The sequence below is a fragment of the Piliocolobus tephrosceles genome, chromosome 1 (genome assembly GCF_002776525.5).
Source record: "Piliocolobus tephrosceles isolate RC106 chromosome 1, ASM277652v3, whole genome shotgun sequence".
NCBI lineage: Eukaryota > Metazoa > Chordata > Mammalia > Primates > Cercopithecidae > Piliocolobus > Piliocolobus tephrosceles.
Genome location: NC_045434.1, coordinates 95,625,738 through 95,651,729, shown reverse-complemented (window position 1 = coordinate 95,651,729; position 25,992 = coordinate 95,625,738). Strand labels below are relative to the sequence as shown.

Sequence of the window (25,992 nt, the reverse complement as noted above, 5' to 3'; positions counted from 1 at the left end):
TTATCACTGTGCCTATTATGAAGAATGAATTTGGAGCAGAGTGATAATAAATTGACAATCAGCACAACACTCAAGAAGAAACATGATATTCATAAAAAGAGTATTAACATGTTCTAAGATGAATTCTCAGGATTTTCTGAGATATTTGGAACTCAGTATTTATTTGAAGGAAGAAAAAATTGCCTGCAGAGATAAGCCTTTATTTTCTAAATAAATTAAAATTGTTTAAAGATGAGTCAGAGCTACCATAAATTCATGCAGAGGCATTTCCAAAAGGACATCAGTAGAGACTTTAACACACGAGCCCTTAGAATGCAGAAAGGCCAGTGGGGTTGGTTCACAAACTTGACACTGCTAGAGGAACCTAAGCTGAAGAGCGCCACCTGAGGGCGATGTGGTACCAAACACAGCAACAGCCTCCACATCTTTTAAGGCAAAACACACTTGAACTCCACAAGTCTAGGAGACAATCAAGACAGACATTATTACCCTCCTTTGGCACAGGAGGAAACTGGTTCAGTGGCTAGAACTCCAGTCCCCTCAGCCAGTGCACTTGCTGGGTCACCTCACTGCCTTTGTTTTTCAAAACCCTGCTTCAAATTCCCCTCCCTCCAGGACGCCTTCCCTGACTGACGCCAGGCCAGTCTCCTTTTCACTTAGCATTTTGAGGAAGCTGTTGTATAACACTGCACAATGCCTAAGAACAGTGGTTCTCCAACTTTAGCTAAGCATCAGAATCACCAGGGGGCTTGACTATTGAGTCCGCTCCCAGACCCAGAGTTTCTCATTCAGCGGGTATAGGATGAGGCCCAAAACAATTTGCATTTCTAACAAGTTCCCAGGTCCTGCTGAGGCTGCTGGTCAGGTTACTACAATTTGGGAACCATTGATTTAGAAGCTAGCACAATTTTTTTTTTTTTTTTTTTGAGACAGAGGTCTCCCTTTGTCACCCTCAGAGTGCAGTGGCACAATCATAGCTCACACTAACCTGGAATTCATGGGCTCAAGGGATCCTCCCACCTCAGCCTCCAGAGTAGCTAGGACTACAGGCGCTCACCACCATGACTGGCTAATTTTTTAATTTTTTGTAGAGACAGGATCTCACTATGCTGCCCAGGCTGATTTCAAATGCCTGGCCTTAAGCAATCCTCCGACCTCAGCCTCCCAAAGCATTTGGATTATAGGCATGTCCAAGTGCTTTGGGATATGTTGAAGCTAGCAGAATCTTCTCCCACATCCTAAATTCATATGTGCAAGTCTAGTATAGAGAGTGTGAAATGTTACTTTTCTCAAACAAACACTCTCCAACAGTTAAGTCTCACTTATTTTTTCTGGGTGTTCAGGGACCCTGACTGCCAGGAGATTACCTCCCAGCAAGGCAAACATGATTTTGGTCTCCTTATTTCTTTGGCATCAGAAAGGTCTGCTGTTCCTGTAAGTTTCCTGCTCTGTCCTCTCTAAGATAACACAGAATAGCTGGGTTACCATCACCATCATCGCTGCAGCTCACGCTTGCCCAAGTGGTGTTGGCCCTTTCCCTCCATTGTCTCTTTTAATAGCTATAAGTAAAGGAGACTGCTATTGCTGCTGTTGTTGTTGTTTTGGGAAGGAAGGGATGCCTTCATGACAATCTTCTTCCAAGGAAAAAAAGTGACGACCATTTGAGAGAAATATCCCTACTCAGAGTAATTTTTTTCAACATAATACACATACACTATGATTTCTCTTCATTTATTAATTACACCAAGTAAAAATGTGAGACACCTCTGTTTCTTATAATCTAACTTTCTTTGAAAGAGGAAATGTCCTTCTTCAGTCGTAAATCCAAATTTACAATAGAAACTGTGTCCTCCAACTGCCAATATGACATCCAGGGCAAACTTTTTATAAAAGAGACACAAACTCCTGGGTTTGTCATCAGTCAGCAGGTATGTATTTGGGTATCCCACATAATATTTTGTAAAAACTTGAGTCAACCTTTTAAAATTAGGCATGTTTGCACGAAAATCCAGATTTCCAGTTTTCTTGAAAAATGGTTAAAGCCAAGCCAGGTCCTGCTGACTTTATACTTGACAACAAGCAGGTGCAGCTGATTCCTTTGGATAGGACATGTGCGTTCCAGTTCATTGCAGATCCCATCACACACACTCACATCCCAGCTCTTACCTGCTTGTCCCTGGTAGGTCTTCAGATATAAGTTTGCAGGCGTCTGCACTTCTGATTTCACAGAGCCATTTGGGCTTATAAACTTGACGTGTAATTTTTTTTAAAGAATTTAAATTCTTCTAGATAAGTGTTAAAAGGGTGTGATGAAAGCTGCCTTATGACTGTTCTCTACTTTTTCAAGGTATCTCTCCTTTCATCTTCAATTCCCGAGCAGACCAGGGCTGAAGTCCTAGGAACCTGAGGTCCAGAGACCCTGGGTTCCAGAGACACAGATGTGGCAAGGCAAGTCACAGGATGCCCTGATAGGAACTGTGAGAGAATAGAAAGGGAAAGACCATTAAGGAAAAGGGGAGCCAGGAATGAAGCGGAGAGAGGTTGAGGAAAGGGAAAAGGGAGACTTACGTTTGCCTCTTAAACCAGGAGGTAAAGCCTACAATGAGTGCAAGGAGGAACAGCAAACATGCCAGGACTGCCAAGGCGACCAAGCCCACGGAGGTGTGGCTCCCACCTGCTTTGGAGGAACATAGGCTGTCTCTTAGCACAGGACCCCTCCCTCTCTATATCCAGTCCCCTGGTCTAGGCATGTATGAGGGTACCAGGTGCTTCTTATTTCCTCCTCCACTTAAAACATCGATTTCTATTTCTCATAAGTTTAGATTCCCCATCTTGTTTTCAGTGCCTGGGCATCCCAAATTCAGCCCACTTTGGCATTTGCTAGTGTAGCATGGAGGGAAAGGGCAACAGCTGTGTAGCAAGGCAGACCTGAATCTAAATTCAGCCCATCCACTTTCTATGTGGCTCTGGGCAGTTAACCTATCTCAGCCTCCATTTCCTCATCTATAAAATGAGAAGAGCAGTACTTGCTTCAAAGAAAACTGAATGATGAGATGAGATACTATAGGCAGATTCATCGGCCCTTACACAGGGATCACTCAACCAACCAAGCTATCTTTGCTAACTTGCCTTCCCAAACGCCTGGCTCCCTTTCTGCCAAGGAATGAATCCTCCTGGAATTGTTTATTTGCTGCCTACTTCTGGATCCTTGAATTTTGTAGTCTTGTTTCTTCTTGTATACAGAACACTTCATCTCAATCCTTTTTAACTTTCAGGTCTTTATTTCCCTCCTTCCTGTATCTGGAACCCCTCTCTCTGTCCCTCTTATTGGGGGCCTCATCTCCTAAACTCTTCTAACCTGGGTGTATCAAGCCACATCCTTCCCCAGTGCCTGCCTCCCTCTATGCCTGAGGACCACCTCCTGCCATTTCCAGTGGGGCCCAGCTCTTTCTCACCCCAGTAGAGGATGATGTCCTGGCCTTCTAGACTGCTGTGCTTCACCCGACAGGACAGGCCAGCTGCCTCCCCAGCGGCCACCTCCAGGGTTGCTTGGAGATACCATGTCTCGTCAGCATTGGGCAGGATGTCCCCTCTCTGAGTGCCCTGCTGCTCCTGCTCACCCCGCATCCACATCACCCACACGGGCTTTGGGTAGAATCCTGAGACATGGCACACCAGCAGCAGACGGCCAGGGCCAGGACTGGGGCCACGGGACAGCCAGGCCTTGGGCTTCACTGTATCCAAAAAGGGAATGGGGAGATCTTAAAGTGAAAATTGCATTAGAGGCTCCAGGCCTCATACCAGGCTCATGCCCCGATATGTTCACTTCTGGAAATGAAGTCTCTCACAACTTTCAATCCATTTGTCCCATCTTCTTCAGGGTGCCTGTCCTGATACTTTTTCTCCTCTGGTCTCAGCCTCCTATAAATGCCCCTTGTCTGTTTTCTATAACACGCTTTGTTTGGAAGTAACATTTGTAGCCTATTTCAAACATTGCATTAACATCCCCCCACCAAGTAGGGATCCTACCTGCCTGACACCTTTCACCCCCAGTTGTTCCTTAACTGAATTCATGGAACCCAAGAGGTGCTTAGTTGATGTCTGTGAAATGAATAAATACCCTCACCCCTTATCCAGCCCCTCTTGGGCCTTCCTCTTCTTTGAATGCTCAAAGGAATGAGAACCCTGGAATGGAAAAGCCGGTTTGGAGCCCTGAAGTGGAGTGCAGGGAGTAAGGAAGACAGGCTGACCTTGCTTCTCCAGCTCCGACTTCCCTGACTCAAGGAGGCCACTGACAAATTGGGGGCAGGTGTCATTAAGGAGCCACTGCAGTGTTTCCCTCGTCCACTTGTCCTGATTGAGCACTTGGATGGTCAAGTTTACCCAAAGTGGGGCCTCTTGGGCTGGCTCCCAAGAAGTTCCTTGGAAACTCAGGATATCTATTCCTTGAAACGCTACACGGAAGAAGTTATGTGAGGCGTTTCCAGAGTGCACCTCACAGCCAGCGGACACCTGGAGCTCCATGGGATCTGTGGAGAGGAAGGGAAAGAGATCAAAGAAGGGTTTGAAAGACTGGGAGAGACGAAAGAGAAGAAATTGAAGTGCAGGTTATAATGGGGACCCAAACTTCAGGGAAAGGAGAGTAAGTGACCCGGAGTAGGCAGGAACGAGGGACACTTTGAAGAGTCAAAGACTGGGACATCTCCAGGTAGAAGGGAAATCAGAAGAGGGTGGACAGAGCAGAGAATCTCATCAGGTGGTGCCACAGTCTCCCAGTTGAGCTTCTGTGGCCATTCTCTCCACTTGGGTACCGGCCCAGGATCCTATCCCTCAGCTCACAGGCTAAGCGCAGCATTTTGGCGAATTCCTTCACGTCCCTGGTGAAGCTGCTTCGATAAACCCGAAATATACGCTGCAGCGTCTCCCACTGCTGGTCGCTGAACGTGCCCTGGGACCAAGGCTTCAGAGAGCGGATGGTGTCGGAGTCGTTGCTCCAGCTGTGCGTCTGCAGCTCCCCCAGCCACGCCAAAACATCGGTGCGCGTCCAGTTGCTATTGGCGAAGGACGAGATCTGGAGGAAGCGGAGGGGGAAAAGCCTTTGCGGGCCTGGGAGAGAATGAACATTGAAGGCGCGTTGCAAGTGGCCGGGAGAGCAGCCAGCATAAAGAGAAAGAAGAAGGAAAGAAACAACAGGAGATGAGCTTCAGGAGAGGGCTGATGCCAGCGAACTCTGTGCCGCGCTGCCTCTCCCCTGAGCCAGGGAGTAGCTAGTTTTGTATCTGGATCGCGCCAGTGCGTCCCGGATCTCACCCGTCCCCACCAGGTGGTGCCCTCAGTCCCTACCAGCTCCCTCTCTCCTCCCTCCCGCGAGCGCACCCAGTCGCCCTCGTTCCACTCACCTTCAGGGCTTCCCCAAGCCTGGAGGAGCGCCCAGAGCAGCAGAAACAGCAGGCACCCCATATCGCCGGGCGTGGGGACCTCGCGGAGTTCCGCCGCGCCCCGCCCTCTGACCTGCGTACTCTTCTCGCCTCCCGCTCTGCTCACGTCCCTTTCCGCTGGGTGCCAGCCAATTCCCAAGCCCGGAACCCGGCAGCCCTCCTCCCTCGGCTTGTCAGCGATTTGCTGCTTCTGCTGAAGTGTGTCCTCGCCCTTAGCTGTGCGAGCTGCAAAGAGGTCGGGGTCCCAAGAGTCCTGGCGCCGCCGCTCACTTCAGTAGGTTTCGCAACTGGCGTGTCTCAGTCTCCTGTTCCAACGGAGACTTTGGGTCAACGTGTGGGACGCTTTACAACCATTATTTATGTTTTGGAATCAGGACATAAGGTTGTGTCTATGTTACAATTCCAACCATGGTAAAAATGCAAAAGGAAAAAAGGAACGAAGTCCTTGCTTTAGCAGTAGATGTTTCTAGGTAGAAGGACTGTGAGTGATCTTAATTTGCTTTACATCTTTCTGTTTTCCAAAATTTCTCAAGTGCAAGTATCACATTTACAATAAAGTAAAAGCATGAAAATTAATTTCCTCAGTTGCACATTGAGAGGATTGGATTAGGTTGGCTACAATTCTTTACAACTACCATATCCCAGGATTCCTCCACCTCAGTGTTCCCTAGCCTCTCTTTCCCCCTGTCATGGTTCTTGTTCTCCCCTCCCCCACCTCTGCGTTGTCTTCCCTGACTCCTTTTCGGGGGTGTACCCCCAGACTCTGTTCTTCCTCCTCTCCTTCCTGGCCTCTGTTGGCTTACCTTCTCCTCTGGCTCCTCACTCATTCACTCTCCAAATATGCGCCTCTGTTTTAAAGAATAAGTGTAAGAGGACAGTGTGTACCTGGACAGCCAACTCCCCACTTCTCACACTGAAAATAAGAAAAAGTGACCAAAAATCGTGGTTCCAAGGCTTAGCTCACCTTGAGCAAAAGACTCCTCTTTGGCAACTCAGAACCTGGGCTGCAGCCTGACACCTCCCTCTCCCTCACTCTTTTTAATCCAATCTATCGCCAACTCATCTCTATTTCACTTCTTTTTAAATACCTCTTGAATAAGTTCCTTTTTCTACATTTCCACTGTCACCATCACCCTAACCTTTTGCCTGATATCCTAAAGTAGCATTCTTAGGGTAGAAAACAAAATCATTAGCACAGCCTGCAAGATTATGCGCCCTCTAGCCCTGGTGTCTACCTTTTGACATCACCTCACACTCCAGCATCATTTGCTCTGTATTTTAGCCTGGCTGTTAGCTTTCAGTTCCTCCACTCTGCAAAACCTCTTCCTGCCTAAACTCTCCCCACAAAGTTCCCTTTGCATGAAAGCTCTTGACCTTCTCCTCACCTCACCCCCTCCCAATGCCTAGTTATTTCCACTAAGATATCAGTTCCTAGGTCACTTTCTCAGGGAAGTCTTTCCAGATCTGCCAGACTGTGTGACCCTAGGAAGGAGAAGTAGGGCAGTCCCCACCTCCACTGCTTGTACACTAACTGCTTTTGAGAACCTATCCTCTCAGCACGTAGCAGAGCTTATAATTATAGAAATGGCGATATGTCTGTCTCCCTCTGTGTCCTCTTTTAAAGCACCTGGAGAGGTGCCGGAATGCAAGGATCATGTCTCCACAATCTGGTTCCTCCCATTCTGCTAATGTTGATGTTTCCCTTCTCCCATATCCTGTTGCAGCAAGAGTCCTAGAGAAAATAGGCTACTGTACCACACTCTAGGCTGGGATCTTGTGGACAGCCCTAACCCAGCCTATCTAATTATGTGTAATTTGCCCAGAAAAGCTTAAAATAACATAGCAACGTGTTCTTGTAACAAATAAGGTGTTAAATGATTAAATTTGGATACAAAATTGCCTAAATAATGGATAGCAGGGAAGCTATGAGGATGGAAGTAAAAAGAATAATTATAAGAATCAGGGGGCAATATTTTTAACTTTACGTTCTTCAAATTTCAAGCTCCCTTTAAAAACTTGAACGGTTCTGTTTAGTTTATGTGGATCTTAAAATTGTTAAGTGCTAACATTCTTGCACACTTAAAGACAAGAAGCTGGTTTGTGTGTGTATGGTTTTTTGTTTTTGTTTGTTTATCAACAGAAGCCAGGCAGTATCACCTTCAGAAGTTAGGGCTATCTGGAGTTATACCAATGTTTTTTCCCAAAGGTCAGTTGAGTTAGACACTTTTTGGCTATTGAAACTTTCACTGCTTTTTTTCTGGGAAAGAAACCATTGAATTATGAAATGTTTTGCAATATGTTGCCTAAACAAAATCTTTTATAACAAGACTGACTCAGAATACCCTAGCACGAAGAGATGGTGATTTACTCAAAGCCTCAAAATAAGCCCATGGTGGGTACTACATGATCTCACTTATATGTGGACTCCAAAATAGTAAAATTTATGGAAACAGAGTTAGGGTAGTGGTTTCCAGGAGCTAGAGGGAAGGGGCAAATGGGTTAATTTTGATCGAAGGATTTCAGCCTCTCAATTTTGAGAGACTAACCAATACCTTGGATTCTGTCACGATGATAAGGGACTTACTGGGTTTCAGTTCAGAATTCACAATTCACAGTGTCAAATTAGTTGGCATCTTATGTGCTTTCTTCATGTTTTTGTTATCTTAACCATAAGGAGACCATTTAATATACAAAGGATAGCTGCATATGAGAATTTAAGACTCTTGAGAGGATGCATCAGGGAAACTTTCATAATAGCTATCAGCAGGATAATACCAACGAACTAAAGAACTCTTCTTAATAGGACTTTCCACAAGCCAAACTGATCAAAATCAAACAATTCAAAGTTCAGTCAATAAAGAAATTTCAACGGTATTCAAGTGCAATTGGTCATAGTCTTTGTTCAGAGCATAATGGTGATCAAGGACCATAGTTTGCTGTAAAATGGCCTGATTTAAAGAGGTATTCATTTTTGTAAGTAGCCTGATAATACAAAGCATAGTAACCTGGAGATCTACCAAAAGAAACATAAGGATTAGAAAACCCTGTAATAGCTTTCTTACCTCTCGGACGTCGGGTCCCAGGAGCAAAACTCCAGCGACTTTGGGCCCCGCCCCCGTGAGAGTGGAGGGCGGCCGGTTCTGAAGGGAATGAGACCAATGAGACGAGCCCGGGGCGGGGCGCGGGGCCGGAGGGTGGGGCTGGTGGTAGCTGCGGCAGTCCGAGGTCTGGCTCCGCGCAGTATGTGGCAGTGCGTCAGCAGCGGGATGGCTCTAGCAGTGGCGGCGGCTGCAGAAGTCCAAGCAACCGGGGCCGCAGTGGAGGCTAGAGCTGGAGCCGCGGCGGCGGCGGCGGCACCGCGGAGAGTTTAAGATGGCGGCGGCGGGGCAGCGGGCCTGCGGGAGGAGCAGCGCTGTCGTGCGGACGGCTGGGGCAGGATGACATCCCTGTACTGCATGTGAAGCTCACCGAGACGGCGATCCGGGCGATCGAGACTTACCAGAGCCACAAGAATTTAATTCCTTTTCGACCTTCAATTCAGTTCCAAGGACTCCACGTGCTTGTCAAAATACCCAAAAAATGATCTCCTCAATGAAGTTCATAACTTTAACTTTTATTCGTCAAATGTGAGCAAAGACAACCCTCAGGGCAGCTTTGAATTCATCCAGCAAACATTCTCCAGCTCTGGAGCCTCCCAGCCCAACTGCCTGAGATTTATACAAGATAAAATTACAGTGTGTGCAACAAACGACTCGGATCAGATGGCACGAGAAAGAATGACCCAGGCAGAGGAGGAATCCCGCAACCGAAGTGCAAAAGTTATCAAACTCGGTGTACCATATGTAGGGAAAAGAGTGCCAATTCGGAAAGCACCTCAAGCTGTTTCAGATACAGTTCCTGAGAGGAAACTGTCAACCCCATGAACCCTGCAAATACAATTTGAGAGACACACAGCAGCAGCAGCAGCGTCTCTCAGAGGCCATACAAGGACAGGGTGATTCACTTACTGGCCCTGAAGACCTACAAGAAACCGGAGCCACTTGCTAGACTCCAGGAAGATGGTGTCAATCAAAAAGACAACAACTCCCTGGGAGCAATTCTGCAACAGGTAGCCAATCTGAATCCTAAAGACCTCTCATATACCTTAAAGGATTATGTTTTTAGAGCTTCAAAGAGACTGGCCTGGATACAGTGAAATAGACAGACGGTCATTGGAGTCAGGGCTCTCTAGAAAACTAAATCCATTTCAGAATGCTGCAGGCACCAGCCGTTCAGAATCTCCTGTATGTTCTAGTAGAGACGCTGTATCTTCTCCTCAGAAACGGCTTTTAGATTCAGACTTTATTGATCCTTTAATGAAAAGAAAAGCCCGAATATCTCACCTGATGAACAGAGTACCACCAACACTAAATGATCATTTGAATCCCACCAGTGAAAAATCTGCTGCAGGCCTCCCACTGCCCCCTGCGGCTGCTGCCATCCCCACCCCTCCACCGCTGCCTTCAACCCATCTGCCCGTCTCACATCCTCCCCAGATTGTAAATTCTAACTCCAATTCCCCTAGCATTCCAGAAGGCCGGGGGACCCAAGACCTACCTGTTGACAGTTTGAGTCAAAACGATAGTATCTATGAGGACCAGCAAGACAAATATACCTCTAGGACTTCTCTGGAAACCTTACCCCCTGGTTCAGTTCTACTAAAGTGTCCAAAGCCTATGGAAGAAAACCATTCAATGTCTCACAAAAAGTTCAAAAAGAATTCTAAAAAACATAAGGAAAAGGACCAAATAAAAAAGCACGACATTGAGACTATTGAGGAAAAGGAGGAAGATCTTAAGAGAAAAGAGGAAATTGCCAAACTAAATAACTCCAGTCCAAATTCCAGTGGAGGAGTTAAAGAGGATTGCACTGCCTCCATGGAACCTTCAGCAATTGAACTCCCAGATTATTTGATAAAATGTATCGCTATCATCTCCTATGAGCAACGCCAGAATTATAAGGATGACTTCAATGCAGAGTATGATGAGTACAGAGCTTTGCATGCCAGGATGGAGACTGTAGCTAGAAGATTTATCAAACTAGATGCACAAAGAAAGCACCTTTCTCCAGGCTCAAAAGAGTATCAGAATGTTCATGAAGAAGTCTTACAAAAATATCAGAAGATAAAGCAGTCTAGTCCCAATTACCATGAAGAAAAATACAGATGTGAATATCTTCGTAACAAGCTGGCTCACATCAAAAAGCTAATAGGTGAATTTGACCAACAGCAAGCAGAGAATAACGGCCCTAGAACTCTGCTTGGACCAGAAGATGCGAATAAACTTAAGCTTACTTATTTAAAATTCCAAAGGAGTTGCTCTAGATTCTAAAAAGGTGAAACTTTGGCTGTTGAAAGTTTCAGTATTAGTAAACTTGAGTTACTTTTTCTTTTCCATTTTACTTTGCTTCCCTGCATTTCGAAGCTGCTCTTTCTGGTCCTCCCCACCACTCCACTCCCAAGACTTGTGCTTATTAATAGAAATAATTTTTTTAGGTTTTGGGGATCCATTGTCCACATTTCAAGTCAGTTTTTTTTTTTCCTCAAAAACTTGTGTTTGTTATTAGAAATGATTTTCTAGATATTGGGGATCCAGTGTCCAAACTTAAAAGTTGTGTGTGTTTAAAAAACAACAGTAGACCGGGTGCGGTGGCTCAAGCCTGTAATCCCAGCACTTTGGGAGGCCAAGACGGGCGGATCACGAGGTCAGGAGATGGAGACCATCCTGGCTAACATGGTGAAACCCCGTCTCTACTAAAAAATACAAAAAACTAGCCCGGCGAGGTGGCGGACGCTTGTAGTCCCAGCTACTCGGGAGGCTGAGGCAGGAGAATGGCGGGAACCCGGGAGGCGGAGCTTGCAGTGAGCTGAGATCCAGCCACTGCACTCCAGCCTGGGTGACAGAGCAAGACTCCGTCTAAAAAACATAAATAAATAAAATAAAATAAAAATAAAAAACAACAGTAATGTGCAAGGTGAAATGCTTTTGGATAAACGTAAGCCTGTTTTCTGACCTTTCTTAATGCAAACTCTTTGCCTTAAATGGTAGAATATTTAAAATTTGCACAAAATTTAAAAAATAAACATTATCTTAGAGTGTTAAAAAATAGAAAGATTTATGTGTATAGATTCACATACACATATGTATATACAGGCTGACTTGATCTAGAACATTAAATCCACCCTGCAAGTTAACTCCCCATTGCAATGGTTGCCTTAAGGTGTTTGCTAGTCCTGTACGTAGTGTGGTTAATCATTAGCTACACTGCTTGCCACTTGATTAGAGCAACGGGAAGCATATTGTGGCTTACCAGCATCTGGAAGGGTGTGCTTGATCTGTATGTATGCAGAGGTGGTGTGGATGTGAGCGTACATGAAGGAAAAAAAGCTGCTACTCCTAGTAGGCCAAACGCTCAGGTTAAACAACTGACGAGTGTTACTGTAGGGTGTTTTTGTTTTGTTTTGTTTTTTCTATCAAATTGCAACTTTTGTTGTGGAAGACAAAAGCATTTCCATTTCAACAAGTTTGTCAACTTTATTAATGTTGGGCAAAAATTGGTATGACATGAAAATGAAACAGATCTATAGTTTTGGGACAAAATTATAAAATTAAATGTATAGGTAACCCATTTATGTACTGCTATAAAGTATTTTTTGAAGAGAGATATGCAAAGAAGCTATTACCTACATAAGACGTACATTTAAAGATTTTTTTTTCATCCTGGTGCCAGGAATATAAAAAACAGTGGATATATTTAACCGTAACATACTGTGATTTATCAAACAGCACAAACTTTGATTTCATGGAGTTTATCTGTTGACGTTGATTTAAACTGTCACTTGTTTTATCATGTGGGAACATAAGTTATGTGGTCAAAAATATAAGGATTTTGAACTAATGTTGATTCAAGTTGTATTGTCTTACTGTATTGTCTTTTCAAAGTGCTGCCAGTTGAAAAGGGAAGCATTATGTTTACAAATCTGTTTTGAAATTTTTGCCAAACTTTTGATAGTGTCTTTAATAAAGATGTTTGTCTGCAGCATCCAGAAAAATAAAAAAATAACTTTGTTGTAAAAAAAAAGAAAAAGAAAAAGAAAACCTTGTAATAGCCAAGTTTGCCATCCACTATGCAGGATGCCTGCAAACCAATTGTTAGCTGCTCCTGTATACACATTATGTGTCTTTCCCCTAAAAAAAAAAAAAAAAAAAAAAAATTCCTTAATGTATTTGGTGGCAGCATCTAGAGGAACAGCAATATTAGCTACCTTTTTAAGTAAGTGTCAGATAGCAGTAAAATCAGAGAAAAGATAAGTGCAACATTCAGTTTTGTTCAGCACCACATACAACGCCCAACAGGGGCAAAAGGGAGATCTAAGGCTGTAAGATGTTTCATTAAGTGTTTTAGTTAAACAAAAATGTTTTAGAAAGTGTCTTCGACCCTGGAGGTCTCATTGGCTCCAAATTCAAGACTTTTCCTCAATTTAAACAGATTGGTTTCAAACTCCGTATGACTAGTACCCCACTGCTGCCAACAGTGAGCCACCAGGAACTTTATTGGAACCTTTTCTCAATAGAAAATAACTGATCTTCATCTGTGTTGAGGTTGGTTCTAATTTCAGTTATTGACCTCTTTGGCCTGTGAGTACCCTGGGAAATTTCAGGCAGAGCTTTTTGGAAGGCAGGAGTGGGCAAGACCAAACAGAAAGATCCAAACCAACAAGGAGGCACAACAGAGTACGCAAATTCTCCACAGACCCAATATAGGATCTCAGGGACTGAAAATGAGGTGAAAAATACCTACTGGTGTTTGAGCAGAGGTCAAGTTATTAATAAATTTATCTGCCCATAAGTCAGCATAGCTCCTGAACAAGGTCCAGTCGGAAACTGACCCTTTTGTGGTCCTTTCATAGCATACTATAAGGGTACATAACCACATTTAGTGGAAAGACACCTCACTACATTGAATCTAGCAAAATCACACAAGCAATTACTCTTACCCACATAGGTAGTCCCCAGGTCTTGAGTTTGCAATACCTGGAGGCACAATATCCCTTCTGCAGGCATCACTTGGATAAATTTCATATACTTGGTAGTGATTAGGTTAATTATTGGAAAGGTTATGGTATTGTTTCCATTGAAGGCAGGAAGCCAAATAGCATTGATGCTAGAATATCAGGGGTAGCTTTCCATTCTTCCTTTGAGATTTCAGGTGGACTGTCATTGGGAAAACAAAGAGGCATTGGCATTAATGGAATTGTTTTATCATTTGGGAACATTAGTCTACAGGCCCCAAAATTGCTCCGGTTTCTTGCTAGAACATAAGCCTTCACTAAAGCCATTCATAGATTATGGTTCCACGGATTTTCCTGTAGGAAAAGAGAAGAGATTAGAATGACAAGAAACACAGTAAAAAAGATAAGACTTTTGTGATACCAGAGAAGTCTTGATCATCAATCTCGGGAAAGCTGTCCACATCTAGAATGCCATCTGCTTATAGCCAAATCTTCTGTAGTCAGCTTCACCTTAAGATCTCTAATAGGTATAGTTTCAGGAGTCTCGAGGGCCCATTTTGAGTTAAGAGATGTAGATCCAAGACTTAAGGCCCTGAAGTTTGCTGCAGAAAACTTGGTATTGTCCCCTTTCACTAGAGTTCAAGAGCAGTCTTTCCCAGGTGTCACCTCCAAAAGACCCATTTTCTGAGTTTTAAATGGTGAAAGATCTGATTATCATCATTTGACGGGCCACAACAGGCTTCTTTAAGCTGGTGAAAATATGCTTTGGGATAATGCATTAAAGCCTGGCACTACTGAGCCATGTCAGAGTTTATAAGAGGGGTCAATACCTGAGTTTCCATTATTAAAGACATAGGTATTTCAGTAACTATTTTATAAGAGATCAATGTATGTTTTCCAGTGGTAGTGGATCTAATTGCCATCAACTGGTAACACCTTTGAATAAAGTAATTCAATCAATTCGGTGAGCCGTACCTAATAACATTGTGTTTGAAATATCTGATTTGACCGACTTATAATTTGATCAGTAAAGTGGATTCCTCTGTTGCTGGATATTTTTCCAGGGATGCTCCATAAAGGGAACACATTTTCTAATCATTTCTTTTTTTCTTTATTTTTCTTTGGTTTTTAGACAGGGGGTTTGGTTCTGCTGCCCAGGCTTGAGTGTAGTGGCACAATCATAGCTCACTGCTGCACTGAACTCCTGGGCTCAGCCTCAGGCAAACTCCCACCTCAGTCACCACAGTATCTGGGACTGCAGGTCATGCTACCATGCCTGACTAATTTTGTTGTTGTTGTTGTTGTAGAGATGAGATCTCAGTATGTTGTTTTAAACTAGAATGGTTTGTTGTTCTAAAATGAGAAGAGTAAAAGTATAGGACAAAAAGTGAATGAATGAAAAAGTTGTAGAAGGTTTGTGAAAGATGAATCTTGTGAAAGGAATTTTATGTGTGATCAAGCTGGCGAAAATTAGAAAAGAATTAGTTATATTTTTGCTCAGGCTGCAAGTTGATCTTAAACTCCTGGCCTCAAGTAATCTTCCTGCTTCAGCCTCCCAAAGTGCTGGGATTATGGGTATGAGCTAACATGCCCATGCTAGCCATGAGCTAACATGCCCAGTTAAGTTATTACTTCTTAACTATCATCATAGCATCAGCTTTTCTACATGGGAAAGCTTTTATACAATCAGAAAACATGCAAAGTATTACAAGAACATTATGACACCTCATTGAGGGTAGAAATTGAAATTCACAGTCTATCTGTGAAAGTTCAAGTGATCATGCAAATGGTAAAAATACACCACCTAAAGTTTGATTGTCTTATCAGAATTATGGGTTTGACAAGCCAAACATTTAGCACTTTTAGAAGAGTCGCCCCACCAATATTTTTTCACAATTTGGGTCCTTTTATCTCTTCCATGGTAAGTCGTGGAGTGCAGAGCTTTTGATAATGGAAGCTTTAAGAACTCAGGAAGAAGCAGGTAGCCATTCAGGCTCTCCATGAGTCTATGCTTACCATTGGATTTACATCCTCTTAAATGTCAATTTTGTTTCTCCAATTCAGGTGCATAGCATTGTTTGTTAAATATGTTATCACAGCTAATACGACTTAACTCAGTCTTATGGGAGTTCATTCAAATTGCATATCTTAATAATTTCAGCACTGGCTGACTTAGTAGGAAAATCTGCCAGGTCATTTCCTTGGTATTTAATTAATTCTTGTTCTGCCTGATGTTGGGTTAGGAGTTTTGTGAACCAGTCACTTACTCCACTAAAGTTCTGGGAGTTCTTGCCTGGTCCAATGGTATGATCTTGAAATTATCAGAAACCTGTACTTGTTAGAGTATTTTTCATTAATCTCCCTGAAGATGAAACACTTCAGGCTTATAGTTACTCAGGAAAGTATCAGAGTAAACAATTAACCACCTGTGAATGACAAGACCTGAAATGGCCATGGTTAAAGATATGATGACAGTTTATTACAATAATAATTCAATTGACAAAGTGTTTTGGTTATTTCTGTTGCATAAAACATTTTAAGATAATAACTAGAATTACAACTGTTGGAGTTATACTGGGACTGTTAGATTTCTATAAACTTTATACAGTTTCTGAAACACATAACAACATATCTATGCAAATAGGGCTCAAAGAAAATTTGGCATTACTTTTATAACTTGACAATGCTGCCCATGTACTTGAATATGTCAAATAAGCCCAGTTATTTCAGTATATCTCTTTTTATCAGGAGAGGTATTCCTTTGAAAAGTTCCAAAAGTTCATCTTGAAAATACCGAAGTTTATTTGAGGTCCAGAAAGACTTAATTTAGAATTTGATTTTAGAAGTTTATCAAAAATATCAAATAGTTAAAATATTTGATCAAAATAGGATCACAGGTCACTGTGAACAATTCATTTATTTAACCAAGGTAATATTAAAAGACTTCAAAGACAAATATAGAAAGTTACATAGTTATAGAAAAACCTGAGCTCTTTTAGTAGAGAAGGCTCAGTGTTCTTAAGTAATCAAAAACCTGAAAAGGACAAATAAAGCAAAGGAAATTATCTTGGTAAAACATGGAATCTTTGTTTTTTGGGCCAGTTACCCAAAAGGTAAAGAAACACCTTTCCCAATTTCCTATTTAGAGCAGATAAATACTCCAAAATAGATGTGTTGTTTTTACAGGATGACCAAGTTCTAGTTTTGCATCAATGTATTTTTATATTAATGCTCAATTTTTAGAAAAACATATAAATAATTCCATTCAGATAAATAAACATATAGACAGAAAAAGACGTTAGAGTTTTTATTCAAAAATTTTAGCCATGTGCCATGTACAATAATGCAAGCTCACTAATTTATTAAAGAGTATCTGTGCTCAAGTTGTTTTTCTAGTCCATAGAACAAGATTTCCAGCACAGATGGCTAAAGCTTTTGACTAATAATTATTAAAAAGACTTTTAAGATTTGTTTTCATTTGGCCGAGTGCAGTGGCTCAAGCTTGTAATCCCAACACTTTGGGAGTCCGAGACGGGCAGATCACGAGGTCAGGAGATCGAGACCATCCTGACTAACACGGTGAAACCCCGTCTCTACTAAAAAAAAAAATTACAGAAAAAATAGCCGGGCGAGGTGGCGGGCGCCTGTAGTCCCAGCTACTCAGGAGGCTGAGGCAGGAGAATGGCATAAACCCGGGAGGCAGAACTTGCAGTGAGCCGAGATCTGGCCACTGCACCACTCCAGCCTGGGCATCAGAGCGAGACTCCGTCTCAAAAAAAATAAATAAATAAATAAATAAAAGATTTGTTTTCATTTGCCTTTTGTAAGGAACCTTTTAAAGAGGCAGACTTTGATTTAATTTAAATGTTTAGATACTTATATGTACCAATTAAAGAATGTATCACCTTTCTTTTTTGGCATTTTGGATCCCTTCTTTTCTAATGCACCTCATAAGTGAATATTTTTAACTAGTTTAAAACTTCCACATTGTGGTGACTGTAATTCTAAGTTGTTCTTAGTTAAGTTAACCAGCTTTTCCAAAAATGCACAGGTTCTGGGCTCATAATTTTTGTACAAAACATTAGCTATTGTCCCAGAAAATGGAGTCCTAGTCTTCTTAGATTTGGAAGAACTCATTTCAAAAGGTACTTACCCAAGGTCTCTAACTGGAACCAATCCAGTTAGTTATCAGATACAGTCTGATCCTGGATCCAGTTCAGTAAAAATTCCTCAAATAAAGTTGAAGAGCACACAACACAATTCCATGGAGGTTGAATCTGGGAAAGAACTTACCCAGATCCCAGTTGCTATGAGATCAATGGGCACACTGAACGCTAGTAAGTACCTTTACTTGGTAACTCAGTGCTCCTGTGGGTTACTAGAGGTCAGCTTCAGATCCCACTTCTCACAGCAATCTATTAAAAGAAAAACTTTAGACAAATTAAATTTAGCAGAGTTTATTTGAGCAAGGAAATGATTCATGAATTGGGCAGCACCCTGAGCCAGTGAAGATTGAGAGAGCTCCACCCAGCAACATTGACAGGCGTATTTATAGAAAGTAAAAGGAAATTACATACATAAATAGCCTGATTGGTTACAGCTCTGCATTTGCCTTATTTCGACATGTTTGAACAGTTTGCAGCCTATAATTGGCTGCTATGATTGGCTGAGGCTTGGTTACTTGTTTGCTTGTTTGGAGTTTTTTGTTTGTTTGTTTTTTCTGAGACAGAGTCTTGATCTGTCACCTAAGCTGGAGTACAGTGCCACAACCTCAGCTCACTGCAACCTCCCCCTACCAGGTTCAAGCAATTCTCCTGCTTCAGCCTCCCAGGTAGCTGAGACTACAAGCATGCACCACCATGCCCAGTTAACTTTTTGTTGTATTCTTTTAGTAGAGATGGGGTTTCACCATATTGTCTAGGATGGTCTAGAACTCCTGACCACAGGTGATCCACTCGTCTCAGCCTCCCAAAGTGCTGGAATAACAGGCATGAGCCACCACGCCCTGCTGGTTACCTGTCATAAGAATATACTCTTAAGTTATGTTGCAGTTTGTTTACATATTAAGTTAGGTTATACTTCACAACATACAGAGGCAGCTTTAGGTCAAATTTAATTTAACACAATGTATACAAATATCAAAATACCAAATTCTATGCCTTAAACATATATAATTTGTATATGTTAATGATATCTCAATAAAGCTGTTTAAAACATTAAAAAAAAAAAAAAAAAAAAAAAAGCCCAGGGTGGGAGCAAAGTCAATCCACTGTACTTTCTGCTTTTCCCAGGGACTGGCTGTGATCTATGCCCGCAGACTAATCACTTCCTTCACTTTTAAAGTAGTTTTAGTTTCCAAAGACCTTTCACATATGCCATTGTGTTTAATCCCCACAGCAACTATGAGAGATAGGGATTACTATTCTTAATTTGTAAATGAGGAAACTAAATCAAAGAGAAACTAAATCAAACTAAATCTAACTAATTCCAAAGCAGCACACAGTTAATGATTTGGGGATGGAACTGGAATTTTGATCTTCTAACTCCTGGCCCAGCATATTTTATTTCTCATAGCTGCATTCTGAGGTTGCACCTTCCCCTCTGAGGAGGTGTTTAAGTGATATGACTGGTGTGGTTTCTTTTCTTTTGATATTCTATAATCCTGGGCCATCACAACTGGAGGATAGCATAAGAATTTCTTGGATGGGAAGAAGACAGAACTAGAATCAATTACAAATGATTTAAGTAAAAATAGCTACAGATACAATTGGTCATTGAATATTTAAGGTATAAGAAGCCCAAGTAATAGGAGGGCAGTGTATTATTTTTTTTTTCATTTTATTAGTGAAAGGAATAATGGGTGCAACCTACTTACTCCTGATTAGCTGTCTGGCATCAAAGTCTCCTGTCTCTCTAGATTGTATTCTGATTGGTTCTGATTGCCATATGTTGATTTGCTTAGTTCTCTTGTAACAACCAGCATTACATTTTTATTCTTTTTTTACTCCTAGCCATACTGTTCAGTTGGCTGGCTTGATTTAAGTTTCTAAAATAAAACTTTCCCATTGATCTCCAAGCTACTTTTTGTTTGCTCTCACTGATTTATGTGAATTATACACACATATCACTATCTGAAATTAAGTGGCTCATTTATGTCGTGAGTTTATTTACTGATCTCTTGCCTCTGGTCTTACTTAATACTCTGTCCCCTGTGCCTACTACACTGGTTAGAGCATTATAGATAGTCAGCTGGGTATGGTGCCTCACGCCTATAATCCCAGCACTTTGGGAGGCTGAGGTGGGCGGATCACGAGGTCAGGAGATTGAGACCATCCTGGCTAACATGGTGAAACCCTGTCTCTACTACAAATACAAAAAAAATTGCCGGGCGTGGTGGCAGGCGCCTGTAGTCCCAGCTACTCCGGAGGCTGAGGCAGGAGAATGGCGTGAACCCGGGAGGCGGAGCTTGCAGTGAGCCGAGATCGCGCCACTGCACTCCAGCCTGGGCGACAGAGCGAGACTCCGTCTCATAAAAAAAAAAAAAAAAAAAAAAAAAGACTCTACAAGAAACTTTCTTGGTTTTATTCACTGAGGTCTTCGGCACTAAAATAGTTCCTGGGAGAATGTAGGCACTCAATAAATATTTTTGAGATGAAGGAAGTAGGATAGAGTGAGGGAAAGCACAGCTTCAGACCTGAAGCAACAGGAAGCTTCCTTTCCTGGGAGAATCAAATCTAAAACATATAGACAGTGAGTGCAAGTATGTTTGTAGGGGGAGGATATGTGGAGAATGTTTCTGCATGTGGACACAGTATTCGGGTTAACATAACAATATCAAAAGCATAGCAAGCATTGCTGGATAAAATAGAAGCCTAAGGAGCTATGAACACTGGAGATATACTCTTTATGTGTTCAACAGGTAACCAAAGAAGAAATGTGCCATATAGGCTAAGGTCGTATAGCAGAGTCAGAGAATCTAAAATTGGATCCAAAGAGTCTCACACCACTTCTGTAGACCCACAGTGGATAGAGACCTACCATACACCATACATTGAAGTAGAAACTATATATATCAAAAAGCAATCTAGTCTAGATTTGACCTAGCAATTTCACACCTCTGATTTTATTTATTTGGGTATTTTCTTTTTCTCATAGTCTAGCTAAAGTTTTGTCAATTTTGTTTTAACGTTTTAAAAGAAATAATTTTTCATTTCATTGATTTTTGTACTATTTTTAGTCTCAATTTCATTTATTTCTGCTGTGATTATTAGTATTTCTTTCCTTCCACTAATTTTGACTTTGGTTTGTTCTTGCTTTTCTAGTTCTCTAAGGTGCATCATTAGATTGTTTATTTGAAGTCTGACCTAGCAATTCCACTCCTGAGTACGTACATAAATGCATGTCTATGTGTGTCAGGAGATATGCATAAGAATGTTCATAACTACCTTGTTTGTAATGACCCCAGCCAAAAATGTTTTCATATATTAACCCAAGAGTAGTTGTACTTTTTAGAATTAAATCCCAATATTTTCTTTAGTTTTGGGATTTTCTCATTATTTTAATGGTTGTTTCACCATCTTATCCTCTATATCTCTTTAGCTTCACTGTGTGATTTCCTTCCGTTTATCTCTGCTATGGCTTGACCCCACCAAAACTCATGTTGAGACTTGGTCCCCAATGTGTCAGTGTTTTGAGGGTAGCACCTTTAAGACATGATTTTAGAATTATAAAATCATTAAGATGGATTCATGTCTTTCTGATGAGACTAGATTAGTTCTCATGGAAATAGATTAGTTCCTGCAAGAGGAGGTTCATATAAAGCAAGGTTGCCAATCATGTTTTGCCCATTTTTGTACATGCCCAGTTCCCCTTCCATTTCTCTACCATATTTTGACCCAGCACAAAGCACTCACCAGAAGCTCAGATGCAGCCACCCAATCTTGAACTTCCCAGACTGTAGAGCAGTGAGCTAAATAAACCTCTTTTCTGTATAAATTAGACAGTCTCAAGCATTTTGTCATAGCAACAAAAAATGGACTGGGATAATCACTCAATGCATTTCTGAGTAGTTTCTTCAGAGCTATCTTTTACTTTGTTAAATTTACCATCAACTATCCCTGACCTGTTATTTATTTATTTTTAACTTGTCCATTGATTTGTTAATATTTTTCACTTCTTGTAAATATAATTTTTTAAATATCTTTCTGTTCTTTTTATCATACTGTCTTCTTTTTCACTATGGTTTATGTTCCTTCCTTTTGGTCAATAAACATTTTAAGCATACTTACCTCTTTCATATTGCTTTATTACCATTAATTATTGGGATGTGAATTATCTTATTGTATCTGTTGACTCTTTTCCCAATGTAACTTGTGCTTTCTATTGTGTCCTCATCTTCATAGATATTTTTATTAATGTTTTATCATTGTCTTTCCTTGTGGAAGTACCATCTTTTAGGTTATGAAAAAGTCCATGTAGAACTATTTTGCAATTGCTTCTGCCAGGGCCCTAGGAATGACAATGGCTCTGGACCAGTTCTTGTGTTTCGCAGCTTTTGGTTCATGCCTTATGAAAACAACAAAATACTGAGACCCCCAAACCAGTGCATATCGCAGGCCTGGGGTTTTCATTTCTCCAAGATCCTTTTTTTTTTTTCTTCATTAACCCAGAGCCCTAGCAATATTTCTCATCACTTCCCAGGACCAGTGGGCAAAGATTTTTTTGTCCCTTTGTTACAGACTTTACACTTATTAGAGGATCTAGTTTTAGGGGACCTGTTTTGCAGAGTGTCACCTCCCACTATCCCAAGGTAAAGTCTTCTGTCCCTGCATGGACATTAGAAATTCAGTCCCCAGCACCTAGGCAAAACCAGTACCAAAATACCATGAGCTGATGCTCTGTCCGCTCACTGTTTAATACTTCTCTTTGTTATGGGAAGGCTCCCTTGAGCTCAGCTGTGTTGTTTTAAATCTTTAGATTACATTTCACTCAGTATTTACAAGTTTTTGAAGTATGCATTGGGATGGGTGGGCAGTCTCTATTATCTTACTCTGCCTTGTTGCCAGGAATTGTCCACTATAATATTTCATGTTGTATTGTTTTGAGCACTTTGATTGAAGAAGAACATTTACATTTACAACTTTCCTAGAAGAGGTCCTACAGAATGAGGAAAGGTCTTAAATCATCAAAAGGAAGAACAATTTAAAGGACTAGCCAGTATTTAAAGGTCTGTCAGGAAGAAATGAGAACTCACTTTTCAGTTGCTTTGGCTGGTGACATTAATCTCAATGTGTGAAAGTTACCAAAAGGCAAACTTTAGTGGAACTGAAAATTGTATAGCTGTTAGACTTACCCAATAAAGGATGGTCTGATTTTTGTGAACTCTACCATACTGGACCTGGATGATTATCTGCCAAATGCTGTTGAAGAGATTACTGCATGGAGGTGGTCTTCCAATTCTGAGGTTCTTCCACTTTTTAAAAAAAGCTTAATTTCATGGGCTCACCTTTCATAATCTATGGTTCAAGAAAGATAGAAATCTAAGACGTATCAGAAGGATAATAACCACAGTGAAATGGAACAAAGTCCATAGAGAAGCCAAAAGATGGAGCAAAACTCATTTTAATGGGTGCTTTCTCAGAATCTACAATTTTTATCACAAGGAGAGAAAGGAAGCACTTGTCATTTTGTCAACTTCCTTTTCCTACACCTTGACTCACAGATTTACAAACCAAATGCCTCTGAAGAGTAAGTTTCATGTAACAGACACCTAGCTACACCTGCAGAGATTTTTTTAAAACCATATGTTGCCTTATCTCTTGGATCTTTCATTCCTCTGGACTCCTTCTCCCCCATCATACTCTTATCCTCCTCCTCCTCTTCCTCCTCCTCCTTCTCTTCTCTCTCCCTATCCCTCTTCCACTCTCATTTACCTATCTCATTCTTCTCTCTTTCTATCTGCCCTTCATCTGCATCTGTATCCAGCCAGGTCATCCCATTTCTCCTTCCCCCTCCACGTTTTTTCCCTCCACTTTTTTACCTCATTGCCTCATCCCTCTCTCAACTCTTGACTAGGTAGTCACCCACATCTCAAACGGAAATGTGCCTATAGTATTCCACAGTGGCATCAAAACTGAGTTTCTATCTACCTGGCTTCTCTGGCAGAGCCCTGGCCGTGACCCCTGTGGTCAGTTTCTGTTTCATCCACAGCCTACAACCGCAGTGTAGGCTTCAGAGAAGATGAAATGTCAACCAAGGTTCAAATCAATTAGTGAAACTTGAGTTTAGGGAAGTGAACTTGCCTGTTAGTATAACACTTTAATTGCTGATATTTCTTGAGCAGTTTCTATGTGCCAGCAATACATTAAGCACTTTAATTTTTCTCTTTTGATTCTCACAACAGCCTGACAAGTTACGCACCATTATTCATCATATTTTTAAAAACACATCTTAGAAGTGCAAAGAAACAGAGAATGATAGCCATGGGATTGTAGCCTGGAGCCAAGTTCTTAACTCTGAAACAATAATCTTCCCACTAGGGGAGGGAAATGTGGAGAAGACGTCTCACAGCTCTTCTGTTCTATCTAGTGGTGTACTTGCAGCAGAAAAGGTCCGGATTATCCAAAGTGAGGCCAGACATCCCTGCAAACAATAATGACAGAGTTTTATTTTTCATAGTGACACTAAGAGAAATTGGGTGAGAAGATTAGCTTTAACTATATCCTTTTTAAAAGTGGAGACACTGTGGACTAAAAGAGCCTAAAAGAGGACTTTAAAACATGGGGTTTTTTTTTCTACTTTATGGGCAAGCCATTTAATCTCTTTGAGCCTCAGCTTTCTTATTTATGAAATCAGAATCTCATGTATGAGATTAGATAATGTGTATAAATCACCTGGAACATAGTAGATACTTGGTATTTTTTAGCTGAATCTTAATCCAATTTTTCTTAGTAACACACTCCAGCTTCTCCAACCTACCCATTCCTATCTGCGGCTAATTCCAAGACACTCATCAGTCTCATTCCATTTAATCCAGGAACCTCTCTCATCAACCCCACTCCTCACCCAATCTGAGCTAAGTGATAGTTCTGTTTTTCCACAGAATCATGTGCATGCCTCTATTACAGCTCTCATCACACTGCCACTATCTACCAGCCTGTCTCCCTAACTAGTCTGTGAGTTCCTGGAGTATGGAGACTTCTCTGTTTATCTTAATATCTTCAGTGCTAAGCACAGGGTCAGGCACATCTCAAGTACTCAGTAAATGTTTTCTTAATTAAGCCCTACTTTCAAAATATGTTAAACTGTGGACCTAATACACTTTGGCTTCAATGGAAGTATGAGAGGAGTTGCCCAGATGAGTCAACAGTGAGCCAAAGACTCAGTCACACAGTTCTCACTTAGGTTAGAAATCCTCAGAATGCAAATACTCCCTTAAAAATATTCCAGGCTTGGTCCATATTCTTCTTGGTTTTATACACTAATCATCTGTGCCCTCATTTTTCTTAGTATTCATCTTTAGAGGCTAAAAATTCAAAATCTTTTAAGTCTATGCTCAGCAGGTCAATTCCTTTTATCTAGCTCCCCAAATAAATATATAAAAATTCCCTCCCCTTCTTTTAGGGCTATTCAATCTTCTACCAAGATCCTGCCTCCTTTCTCTTTCTAGCTCTGCTATCCTTGCTTTGTTTAAGCATGGATTTGCCCAATAATAAAACTATGTTTATTGTTTGGCTTTCAAGATGTGTAATTCCTAATGGTTTCTGGCATTGTTTCAGCTGTAGTAGCGTAAAATTAAGTGTCTCCAGAAACTCAGCTGTAATGAATCTGAGATTCATTCCCATCCTGGTATGTGGCTGGTAACTTTGAACAAGGTAGCCTGTGTAACTTTGAGTCCATACTTTAAAATGGTATGACTTCATAGATTACAGCTATAATCTTGTCTATGTACAATTAGCCTCTGGAGATTTTTTTTAAATGTGGAGACTTTTGATTTTTAACTATTGTTTTTAGTACTTCGTGTTTTTTAATCTAATGTTAACAACAGCTGGCATTATTTTTTTCCAAATTATGTTACCTTTATATTTCTCTATTTAAAGGCTTGCTTTGCACTATAACTTACTTTAACCTATCAAATTTTGTAAGAATTTTCTTCTGTTTGAAACTCCTCTTTTTTCTAACTGAATACTGGAAGAATTTAATGTAATCTATGAACTTGGGGCACCTGGCAAAATTATTGAAGAAGCACTGACACAACACCAATGCCTTCTGTGTCATGACTTGCCCTGCATGTTTTTTGCTACTTCTTTCAAAGAAGGGGAAAGATCACAGAACTAATCTGTATTGAAAATCCTGTATTCTTATGACTACTAGGAGCACACAAAAATTTTCCATTCAAAAAAGTATTCGTTTATCCCCACTCTATATTTGGTATCTTTAAACAGCTCCCTCACACTATAACACAACTAGCCTCCAATGTTTCTACAATTCAACCTTTCAGCAGTC

The 25,992-nt window shown here is 41.2% G+C and overlaps 1 protein-coding gene and 1 pseudogene across 4 annotated transcripts; one reads left to right on the top strand and one right to left on the bottom strand.

The window, feature by feature from the left end:
* Positions 1–182: 182 nt before the first annotated feature.
* CD1D (CD1d molecule) lies at positions 183–8,732 on the bottom strand. 4 transcript variants are annotated; one of them, XM_023214149.2, is made up of 7 exons: positions 6,403–6,620; positions 5,400–5,743; positions 4,840–5,106; positions 4,251–4,529; positions 3,456–3,734; positions 2,569–2,674; positions 183–2,475 (listed from the first exon to the last, which is right to left on the bottom strand). In XM_023214149.2, the coding sequence occupies exons 2-7, from the start codon at positions 5,458–5,460 to the stop codon at positions 2,454–2,456; spliced, it is 1,014 nt and encodes a 337-aa protein (XP_023069917.1). In that variant the 5' UTR covers positions 5,461–5,743; positions 6,403–6,620; the 3' UTR covers positions 183–2,453. The 4 variants fall into 4 exon arrangements, with proteins under 4 accessions (XP_023069917.1, XP_023069915.1, XP_023069916.1 ...); XM_023214147.2 differs by lacking the exon at positions 6,403–6,620 and adding an exon at positions 8,501–8,732 and having other exon boundaries at positions 1,716–2,475; positions 2,569–2,677; XM_023214148.2 differs by lacking the exon at positions 6,403–6,620 and adding an exon at positions 8,501–8,729 and having other exon boundaries at positions 1,716–2,475.
* LOC111543949 lies at positions 8,597–11,182 on the top strand (annotated as a pseudogene).
* Positions 11,183–25,992: the final 14,810 nt, after the last annotated feature.

What these genes read in the sequence shown, in the direction of transcription:
- CD1D (XM_023214147.2), bottom strand. Translation starts at nt 5,460, where the DNA reads ATGGGGTGCCTGCTGTTTCTGCTGCTCTGGGCGCTCCTCCAGGCTTGG. An exon ending in GGCTTGGGGAAGCCCTGAAG is followed by an intron (nt 5,107 to 5,399) that starts GTGAGTGGAACG and finishes ATTCTCTCCCAG; the next exon opens with GCCCGCAAAGGCTTTTCCCC. An exon ending in CAAAATGCTGCGCTTAGCCT is followed by an intron (nt 4,530 to 4,839) that starts GTGAGCTGAGGG and finishes TCCTCTCCACAG; the next exon opens with ATCCCATGGAGCTCCAGGTG.